At 54.2% G+C, this 12,197-nt stretch overlaps 1 protein-coding gene across 1 annotated transcript in view; it reads left to right on the top strand.

The window, feature by feature from the left end:
- The window catches only part of NF1 (neurofibromin 1), a 331,965-nt gene that overhangs the window by 218,726 nt on the left and 101,042 nt on the right, over nt 1-12,197 (top strand). Inside the window, exons 51-53 of the mRNA XM_076058585.1 lie at nt 3,456-3,570; nt 5,418-5,519; nt 7,280-7,420. Coding sequence (XP_075914700.1) covers nt 3,456-3,570; nt 5,418-5,519; nt 7,280-7,420 — 358 coding nt within the window. The remainder of the gene's footprint in view (nt 1-3,455; nt 3,571-5,417; nt 5,520-7,279; nt 7,421-12,197) is intronic.

The raw sequence follows: 12,197 nt of genomic DNA on the forward strand, positions 1-12,197 counted from the left end.
CACCGTGTGTGTGTGTGTCACTGTGTGTGTGTCACCGTGTGTGTGTGTGTGTCACTGTGTGTGTGTGTCACTGGGCTCGCCTTCCCATCAACCGGAGGCGAGGAATGGTGGTCGTGGTTACTTATGCCCCCACCGAAGATGAACATCCGTGGAGGGATGCAGGCAAAGCCGATGAGTCAGATGCCTTCTATGACCTCCTGTCACAGGTGCTGGCTAAAGTGGCCCCTCGGGATAGAGTCATCATGTTGGGTGACTTCAATGCCCGAGTTGGTCATGATACTGGCACCTGGTCTGGAGTGATTGGAGGGCATGGGCCAGATCAGCTCAATAACAACGGTAGGAGGCTGCTAGATTTTTGTGCAGCCCATGGGCTTGTAATTACCAACACGCTGTTCCGGCATCGGCGCATCCACACAACATCATGGATGCATGCCGGGTCCAAGCAAGAACATCTGCTGGACTACATAGTGACGGACCAGCGAATGCGAGCCCATGTCCTTGACACCAGGACCTACCGTGGAGCTGATCTGCCCTCTGACCATCGACTAGTCATCTGTAAGATGCGCCTGCCATTCTTCCACTCCGGTGGTGGGTGTACACCCAGGACCCCATTCCAACCTAAAGTGGCCTGGTCTCAGTTATCTGATGAAAGTTGCAAGCGAGAATTTCATCATCGCTTGCGGCTGGGATTGGCATCGTCCCCGACTCCTCCTGATGTCGAGGGTAAATGGGCGAGGTTTAGGACTGTGACTCATGCAGCTGCAATGGCTGCTTTGGGTACGCGGTCCAGACCTCCCCAGACACCCTGGATGACAGAGGAGTTGTTCAGGATGGTTGAGAAAAAGCGACAGGCCCACTGTCATCGGCTACAGAATCCCACGTCAGAGAATGAGGAGGCTTACCGCAGCCTTCGCTCGGAGGTTCGGAGAGCCGTGAGGCGCTGCAAGGATGGGTGGTGGTCGCGGGTTGCTGAGGAGATGGAGTCTGCCTCAGTGGCCCGTGATCACAAATCGCTATTTAACTCCATCAAAAAAGTAACCTGCAGCGCCACACCTATTACCATCATTAGGGGAAAAAACGGTGATCCAATTTCCGACCCCCAGGAACAGGTTCGCAGATTTGCTGAGCATTTCTGTGAGATCCTGGGGGAGGGAAAATCCCACAGCCAGGAAAACATCGTGGCACAAAGTGAGGATGACCCTGCTGAGGCTGCAGTGCCTCAAATATTGGATGAAGTCACCCCCTGCGAGTGGCTGGCTGAGGTGCCATCTGCTGAGGAAGTATTGAAGGCGATCCGGAGTCTGAGACCAGGAAAGGCAGCGGGCAGAGATGATCTCCCAAGCGAAATGCTGAGGGAGGGTGGCGTTTGTGCACAGACTGCCCTATATGACATCATAACAACAGTCTGGACCACTGGACGGGTTCCGCAGGATTGGAAGGATGCCCTGGTGGTCCCCCTTTTTAAGAAGGGGGACCGCACAGACTGTAACAACTACAGGGGCATCTCACTCCTCAGTGTGCCGGGAAAGGTCCTGGCAAGGATTATTCAGCATCGCCTTGCCAGGCACGCTGAGGAGAGGCTTGCGGAGCCCCAATGCGGTTTCAGGAAAGGGCGGTCCTGCACAGATGCCATATTTTCTGTCCGTCTGCTACAGCAGAAGTGCAGGGAATTCCAACAAGACCTACATCTCTGCTTTATTGACCTGGTCAAGGCCTATGATACCATCAGTAGGCCTGGGCTCTGGGTCGTTCTTCGTGCTTTTGGAGTACCTGACCCTCTGCTCACGATCATTAAGGACCTTCATGATGGTGAGCGGGCCCGGGTAAAACTACGTGGCCGGGAGTCAGAGCCATTCCCTGTACACCTTGGGGTGCGACAGGGATGTCCTCTGGCTCCCACATTATTTAACATCTATTTTGACCACGTAGTTCGTGAAGCCTTCAATAGCTGTACCGGGGGAATCTCCATATGGTACAGATATAATGGGAGGCTAATCGATGCCCGGGTGCGGTCAAGGGATGGCTCCATATTGCTCAACCACATTATGTATGCTGATGACTTGGTAATAGCTGCTCAGTCAGAGGAGGAGTTGGAGACGCTGCTGCTGAGACTGGAGCGTGCCACTAAGAGGTGGGGCCTTACCATCAGCCCCACCAAAACTAAGCACCTGCCTGGGTATTTTGTACCATCGGACACTCCACCCCCACAACTCCCAATCGGTGATGGGGCAGTTGTGGAGAGAGTGGAGAGTTTCCCATACCTGGGCAGTGTGCTTATGACTGGCTCCAGTTTAACAGCAGAGGTCTCACTCCGAATCAGTCGAGCGGCAATATCTTTTCATCGGTTGCGTAACGCTGTGTGGAAGCTACCTGGTCTGTCGCTCCGCACTAAGCTTCAGGTCTTCTCGGCCACGGTCATTCCCTCCCTTCTCTACGCTTGCGAAACGTGGACCCCCCTAATGGAACATCTTCGCCGGTTAGAAACATTTAGGCTGACCTGCCTACGATCCATCCTGGGTTTAACCAGACTGGATTGTGTGAGGAGCTCACAAATCCTTGAAAGATCTGGGCAGGGTCCCATCGGTGAGCTCCTCCGGCAGGCAAGGCTGCGATGGCTGGGTCATGTAGCCCGCATGCCCAGCCACCGCATGCCGAAACAGCTTTTGTTTGGCCGGATTGAGGGGGCTAAGCGGGCGCGGCACGGGCTAGAGAAGAGATGGAGTGATGTGGTACAGGAGGACGTGGAGCTGAGTGGACTTGCCGATGACTGGTACCAGCGGTGTCAAGATCGGCCTCTGTGGAGGAGGCTCGTGAAGGATGCTACTGGGCAGTTGGAGGCAGTCGCCCTCCAACAACAACGGAGGGCGGAGGAGCGACGCTCACAACAGCGAGCGGAGCGCCGGGTGGCTAAAGCACAGCAGGTTGGCACAGTAGGGGGCACAGGTGGTGCATCAGCCAGTCATCTCAGTCAGTCGACCCGTGGCACCTGGGTCTGCCCCGTGACCTCCTGCCAGCTGGCGTTCGACACTTCACGTGGCCTCAGGGTGCACATAGCCTGGCACAAGCGTCGTGGTGACGTCACCGCCACTTAGTGGCGAATGGCGGTTGTTGTTGTTGTTGTGTGTCACTGTGTGTGTGTGTCACTGTGTGTGTGTCACTGTGTGTGTGTCACCGTGTCTGTGTGTGTGTCACCGTGTGTGTGTGTGTCACTGTGTGTGTGTGTCACCCTGTGTGTGTGTCACTGTGTGTGTGTCACCGTGTGTGTGTGTCACTGTGTGTGTGTCACTGTGTGTGTGTGTCACTGTGTGTGTGTCACTGTGTGTGTGTGTCAACCTGTGTGTGTGTCACTGTGTGTGTGTGTCACTGTGTGTGTGTCACTGTGTGTGTGTGTGTCACTGTGTGTGTGTGTGTGTCACTGTGTGTGTGTCACTGTGTGTGTGTGTCACCGTGTGTAGGTTTGCGTTCCAGTACAACCCGTCCCTACAGCCGCGTGCCCTCGTGGTGTTTGGCTGCATCAGCAAGCGAGCGACCAGCACTCACATCCGCCAGATCCTGCACATTCAGAGCAAGGTGCACACACGCACACAGTGACACACACACACACACGGTGACACACACACACACACGGTGACACACACACACACACACACGGTGACACACACACACACAGTGATACACACACACACACAGTGACACACACACACACAGTGACACACACACACACACGGTGACACACACACACACACAGTGACACACACACGGTGACACACACACACACACGGTGACACACACACACACACACAGTGACACACACACACACACACGGTGACACACACACACACACACAGTGACACACACACACACACACACGGTGACACACACACACACACAGTGACACACACACACGGTGACACACACACACACATAGTGACACACACACACACACACAGTGACACACACACACGGTGACACACACACACAGTGACACACACACACACACACAGTGACACACACACACACGGTGACACACACGGTGACACACACACACACACGGTGACACACACACACACACGGTGACACACACAGTGACACACGCACACGGTGACACACACACACAGTGACACACACACACACACGGTGACACACACACACAGTGACACACACACACAGTGGCACGCACACACACACACACACGGTGACACACACACACACACACGGTGACACACACACACACACACACGCACACACACGGTGACACACACACGGTGACACACACACACGGTGACACACACACACACACGCACACACACGGTGACACACACACGGTGACACACACACACACGGTGACACACACACACACGGTGACACACACACACACGGTGACACACACACACACACGGTGACACACAGTGACACACACACACACTCGGTGACACACACGGTGACACACACACACACACGGTGACACACACACACACAGTGACACACGGTGACACACGGTGACACACACACACGGTGACACACGGTGACACACACACACACACGGTGACACACACACACACAGTGACACACGGTGACACACGTTGACACACACACACGGTGACACACGGTGACACACACACACACACGGTGACACACGGTGACACGCACACACACGGTGATGCACGCACACACACACACGGTGACACGCACACACACGGTGACGCACACACACACGGTGACACACACACACACACACACGCGGTGACACACACACACACGGTCACGCACGCACACACACACGGTGATACACAAACGGGGAAAGACACACATGTATACGTGTGTGTGTGTGTGCGTGCGTGTGTGTGTACGTGCTTGTGGATATACACGTGTGTGTGTGTACGTGTCTGTGTGTGTGTGTCACTGTGTGTGTGTCTGTGTGTGTCACTGTGTGTCTGTGTGTGTGTCTATCTGTGTGTGGGGAGTGGTGGGTGTAGCGGTTAGCGCTACGCTGCGCTATGAACCTGGCGACCCGGGTTCGATTCCCACTCACGGCCAACACCAATGACGATTTTCTGAACCGGTCCCGGGCCTCCCCTAGGTCGACTCAGCCTCAAATGAGTACCTGGTGCGGTGTGTAGTAAACATCGCCACTAGGGAGACAAAGGCGGTCGGGCGTGGTGCTGGCCACCCACCCCCTCGTGTACCGTTCCGGCCTTCATAGGTGCTCGCTAACAGCACTTGCCCCTACAGTCTGTTAAGGCTATACGGGGGATCTTTGTGTGTCTGTGTGTGTGTGTGCGTGTGTCACCGTGTGTGTCTGTGCGTGTGTCACCGTGTGTGTTTGCGTGTGTGTGTGTGCGTGTGTGACTGTGTGTTTGTGCGTGGGTGACTGTGTGTGTTTGTGCGTGGGTGACTGTGACTGTGTGTGTGTGCAGGGTCTAGAGAGTTCACTGAAGGGGCCTGACAGCTACAACAGCCTGGTTCTCATCGAGGCCACGGTCATCGCCCTGATGCGCCTGCAGCCTCTACTCGCACGTGTGAGTAGCACACACGCACACACCTACACATACACACACACCTACACACACACACACCTACACACACACACTACACCTACACACACACACACCTACACACACACACCTACACACACACACTACACCTACACACACCTACACACACACACACCTACACACACACACTACACCTACACACACCTACACACACACACACACCTACACATACACACACACACACACCTACACACACACACTACACCTATACACACCTACACACACACACCTACACATACACACACACACACCTACACACACACACACCTACACACACACACCTACACACACACACCTACACACACACACACCTACACACACCTACACAACAACAACTGCCATTCGCCACTAAGTGGCGGTGACGTCACCACGACGCTTGTGCCAGGCTATGTGCACCCTGAGGCCACGTGAAGTGTCGAACGCCCGCTGGCAGGAGGTCACTGGGCAGACTCAGGTGCCACGGGTCGACTAACTGAGATGACTGGCTGATGCACCACCTGTGCCCCCTACTGTGCCAACCTGCTGTGCTTTAGCCACCCGGCGCTCCGCTCGTTGTTGTGAGCGTCGCTCCTCCGCCCTCCGTTGTTGTTGGAGGGCGACTGCCTCCAACTGCCCAGTAGCATCCTTCACGAGCCTCCTCCACAGAGACCGATCTTGACACCGCTGGTACCAGTCATCGGCAAGTCCACTCAGCTCCACGTCCTCCTGTACCACATCACTCCATCTCTTCTCTAGCCCGTGCCGCGCCCGCTTAGCCCCCTCAATCCGGCCAAACAAAAGCTGTTTCGGCATGCGGTGGCTGGGCATGCGGGCTACATGACCCAGCCATCGCAGCCTTGCCTGCCGGAGGAGCTCACCGATGGGACCCTGCCCAGATCTTTCAAGGATTTGTGAGCTCCTCACACAATCCAGTCTGGTTAAACCCAGGATGGATCGTAGGCAGGCCAGCCTAAATGTTTCTAACCGGCGAAGATGTTCCATTAGGGGGGTCCACGTTTCGCAAGCGTAGAGAAGGGAGGGAATGACCGTGGCCGAGAAGACCTGAAGCTTAGTGCGGAGCGACAGACCAGGTAGCTTCCACACAGCGTTACGCAACCGATGAAAAGATATTGCCGCTCGACTGATTCGGAGTGAGACCTCTGCTGTTTAACTGGAGCCGGTCATAAGCACACTTCCCAGGTATGGGAAACTCTCCACTCTCTCCACAACTGCCCCATCACCGATTGGGAGTTGTGGGGGTGGAGTGTCCGATGGTACAAACACACACACCTACACACACACACACCTACACACACACCTACACACACACACACCTACATACACACCTACACACACACACCTACACACACACACACCTACACACACACATCTACACACACACACATACACACCTACACACACACACACACCTAAACCCACATACACACACACCTACACACCTACACACACACCTACACACACACACCTACACACACACCTAAACCCACATACACACACACACACCTACACACCTACACACACACCTACACACACACGCCTACACACACACACACCTACACACACACCTAAACCCACATACACACACACACACACACCTACACACACACCTACACACACACACACGTGACCCCTCCCCCTGTTACCCTTCTTCCCCCCGTGACCCCTCCCCCCCCCGTGACCCCTCACCCCCCCGTGACCCCTCACCCCCCCGTCCGTGACCCCAGGACTCGCCGATGCACCGGGCGCTCTTCTGGGTGGCCGTGGCGGTGCTGCAGCTGGACGAAGCTTCCCTCTACTCAGCGGGGACTGGCCTCTTGGAGCAGAACCTCCACACGCTCGACTCATTCTGTGTGTTCAACCACAGGGTGAGTCACTAGTCACTCACTCAGTCACTCAGTCACTCACTCAGTCACTCAGTCACTCAGTCACTCACTCACTCAGTCACTCACTCAGTCACTCACTCACTCAGTCACTCACTCACTCAGTCACTCAGTCACTCAGTCACTCAGTCACTCACTCAGTCACTCAGTCACTCACTCACTCACTCAGTCACTCAGTCACTCACTCAGTCACTCAGTCACACCCTCTACTCAGCGGGGACTGGCCTCTTGGAGCAGAACCTCCACACGCTCGACTCATTCTGTGTGTTCAACCACAGGGTGAGTCACTCAGTCACTCACTCAGTCACTCACTCAGTCACTCAGTCAGTCACTCACTCAGTCACTCACTCAGTCACACACTCAGTCACACACTCAGTCACTCAGTCAGTCACTCAGTCACACCCTCTACTCAGCGGGGACTGGCCTCTTGGAGCAGAACCTCCACACGCTCGACTCATTCTGTGTGTTCAACCACAGGGTGAGTCACTCAGTCACTCACTCAGTCACTCAGTCACTCACTCAGTCACTCACTCAGTCACTCACTCAGTCACTCAGTCACTCACTCACTCACTCAGTCACTCACTCAGTCACTCAGTCAGTCACTCAGTCACTCACTCAGTCACTCAGTCACTCACTCAGTCACTCAGTCAGTCACTCAGTCACTCACTCAGTCACTCAGTCACTCAGTCACACCCTCTACTCAGCGGGGACTGGCCTCTTGGAGCAGAACCTCCACACGCTCGACTCATTCTGTGTGTTCAACCACAGGGTGAGTCACTAGTCACTCACTCACTCAGTCACTCAGTCACTCAGTCAGTCACTCACTCAGTCACTCACTCACTCAGTCACTCACTCAGTCACTCAGTCACTCACTCAGTCACTCACTCACTCACTCAGTCACTCAGTCACACCCTCTACTCAGCGGGGACTGGCCTCTTGGAGCAGAACCTCCACACGCTCGACTCATTCTGTGTGTTCAACCACAGGGTGAGTCACTCAGTCACTCACTCACTCACTCAGTCACTCACTCAGTCAGTCACTCACTCAGTCACTCAGTCACTCAGTCACTCACTCACTCACTCAGTCACTCAGTCAGTCACTCAGTCACTCAGTCACACCCTCTACTCAGCGGGGACTGGCCTCTTGGAGCAGAACCTCCACACGCTCGACTCATTCTGTGTGTTCAACCACAGGGTGAGTCACTAGTCACTCACTCAGTCACTCACTCAGTCACTCAGTCACTCACTCAGTCACTCACTCAGTCACTCACTCAGTCACTCAGTCACTCACTCAGTCACTCACTCAGTCACTCACTCACTCACTCAGTCACTCAGTCACTCACTCACTCACTCAGTCACTCACTCAGTCACTCAGTCACTCACTCAGTCACTCAGTCAGTCAGTCACTCACTCAGTCACTCAGTCAGTCACTCAGTCACTCAGTCACTCACTCAGTCACTCACTCAGTCACTCACTCACTCACTCAGTCACTCAGTCACTCACTCACTCACTCAGTCACTCAGTCACTCACTCAGTCACTCACTCACTCACTCAGTCACTCAGTCACTCAGTCACTCACTCAGTCACTCAGTCACTCACTCAGTCACTCAGTCACTCACTCACTCACTCAGTCACTCAGTCACACCCTCTACTCAGCGGGGACTGGCCTCTTGGAGCAGAACCTCCACACGCTCGACTCATTCTGTGTGTTCAACCACAGGGTGAGTCACTCAGTCACTCAGTCACTCAGTCACACACTCAGTCACTCACTCAGTCACTCACTCACTCACTCAGTCACTCAGTCACTCACTCACTCAGTCACTCACTCACTCACTCAGTCACTCAGTCACTCAGTCACTCACTCAGTCACTCACTCAGTCACTCAGTCACACCCTCTACTCAGCGGGGACTGGCCTCTTGGAGCAGAACCTCCACACGCTCGACTCATTCTGTGTGTTCAACCACAGGGTGAGTCACTCAGTCACTCACTCAGTCACTCAGTCACTCAGTCAGTCACTCACTCAGTCACTCAGTCACACACTCACTAACTCAGTCACTCACTCAGTCACTCAGTCACTCAGTCACTCACTCAGTCACTCACTCAGTCACTCACTCAGTCACTCAGTCACTTACTCACTCAGTCACTCACTCAGTCACACCCTCTACTCAGCGGGGACTGGCCTCTTGGAGCAGAACCTCCACACGCTCGACTCATTCTGTGTGTTCAACCACAGGGTGAGTCACTCAGTCACTCACTCACTCAGTCACTCACTCACTCATTCAGTCACTCAGTCACTCACTCAGCCACTCAGTCACTCACTCACTCAGTCACTCACTCACTCAGTCACTCACTCACTCACCCACTCAGTCACTCAGTCAGTCACTCAGTCAGTCAGTCACTCAGTCACTCACCAAGTCACCCACCAAGTCACTCACTCACGAAGTCACTCACCAAGTCACTCACCGTGTCACACTCACCGTGTAGAGTCCTGAGGAAATGTTCATGGAGACCCGCCTGTCACTCACTCACTCAGTCACTCACCAAGTCACTCACCAAGTCACTCACCAAGTCACTCACCGTGTCACTCATTCGCCGTGTAGAGTCCTGAGGAGGTGTTTATGGAGACCCGCCTGTCACTCACTCACTCACTCAGTCACTCACTCAGTCACTCACCAAGTCACTCACTCAGTCACTCAGTCACTCAGTCACTCAGTCACTCAGTCACACCCTCTACTCAGCGGGGACTGGCCTCTTGGAGCAGAACCTCCACACGCTCGACTCATTCTGTGTGTTCAACCACAGGGTGAGTCACTCAGTCACTCACTCAGTCACTCACTCAGTCACTCACTCACTCACTCAGTCACTCACTCAGTCACTCACTCACTCACTCAGTCACTCACTCACTCAGTCACTCACTCACCAAGTCACTCACCCACCGTGTAGAGCCCTGAGGAGGTGTTTATGGAGACCCGCCTGTCACTCACTCACTCACTCAGTCACTCACCAAGTCACTCACTCACTCAGTCACTCACTGTGTCACTCACTGTGTAGAGTCCTGAGGAGGTGTTTATGGAGACCTGCCTGTCACTCACTCACTCACTCACTGAGTCACTCACTCACTCACCAAGTCACTCACTGTGTCACTCACTGTGTAGAGCCCTGAGGAGGTGTTTATGGAGACCCGCCTGCCCCTCACTCACCAAGTCACTCACCAAGTCACTCACCAAGTCACTCACCGTGTCACCCACACACTCACCCACCGTGTAGAGCCCTGAGGAGGTGTTTATGGAGACCCGCCTGTCACTCACCCAGTCACTCACTCAGTCACTCACCGTGTCACTCACCGTGTCACTCACTGTGTACAGCCCTGAGGAGGTGTTTATGGAGACCCGCCTGTCACTCACTCACTCACTCAGTCACTCAGTCACTCACCAAGTCACTCACTCAGTCACTCACCGTGTCACTCACTGTGTATGTAGAGTCCTGAGGAGGTGTTTATGGAGACCCGCCTGTCACTCACTCACTCACTCAGTCACTCACCGTGTCACTCACCGTGTCACTCACTGTGTATGTAGAGTCCTGAGGAGGTGTTTATGGAGACCCGCCTGTCACTCACTTACTCAGTGACTCACTCACTCACTCAGTCACTCAGTCACTCACTCACTCAGTCACTCACTCAGTCACTCAGTCACTCACTCACTCAGTCACTCAGTCACACACTCACTAACTCAGTCACTCAGTCACTCACTCAGTCACTCACTCACTCAGTCACTCAGTCACACCCTCTACTCAGCGGGGACTGGCCTCTTGGAGCAGAACCTCCACACGCTCGACTCATTCTGTGTGTTCAACCACAGGGTGAGTCACTCAGTCACTCACTCAGTCACTCACTCAGTCACTCAGTCAGTCACTCAGTCAGTCACTCACTCAGTCACTCACTCAGTCACTCAGTCACTCACTCACTCAGTCACTCAGTCACTCAGTTACTCAGTCACTCACTCAATCACTCAGTCACTCACTCACTCAGTCACTCACTCACTCACTCAGTCACTCAGTCACACCCTCTACTCAGCGGGGACTGGCCTCTTGGAGCAGAACCTCCACACGCTCGACTCATTCTGTGTGTTCAACCACAGGGTGAGTCACTCAGTCACTCAGTCACTCAGTCACTCAGTCACTCACTCAGTCACTCAGTCACTCACTCAGCCACTCAGTCACTCACTCACTCAGTCACTCAGTCACTCACTCACTCAGTCACTCACTCACTCAGTCACTCACTCACTCACCCACTCAGTCACTCAGTCAGTCACTCAGTCAGTCAGTCACTCAGTCACTCACCAAGTCACCCACCAAGTCACTCACTCACGAAGTCACTCACCAAGTCACTCACCGTGTCACACTCACCGTGTAGAGTCCTGAGGAAATGTTCATGGAGACCCGCCTGTCACTCACTCACTCAGTCACTCACCAAGTCACTCACCAAGTCACTCACCAAGTCACTCACCGTGTCACTCATTCGCCGTGTAGAGTCCTGAGGAGGTGTTTATGGAGACCCGCCTGTCACTCACTCACTCACTCAGTCACTCACTCAGTCACTCACCAAGTCACTCACTCAGTCACTCAGTCACTCAGTCACTCAGTCACTCAGTCACACACTCACTAACTCAGTCACTCAGTCACTCACTCAGTCACTCACTCACTCAGTCACTCAGTCACACCCTCTACTCAGCGGGGACTGGCCTCTTGGAGCAGAACCTCCACA

Source organism: Petromyzon marinus (genome assembly GCF_048934315.1).
Source record: "Petromyzon marinus isolate PM22_M1 ecotype Great Lakes invasive population chromosome 77 unlocalized genomic scaffold, UKy_Petmar_22M1.pri1.0 chr77_unloc.1, whole genome shotgun sequence".
Taxonomy (NCBI): domain Eukaryota; kingdom Metazoa; phylum Chordata; class Hyperoartia; order Petromyzontiformes; family Petromyzontidae; genus Petromyzon; species Petromyzon marinus.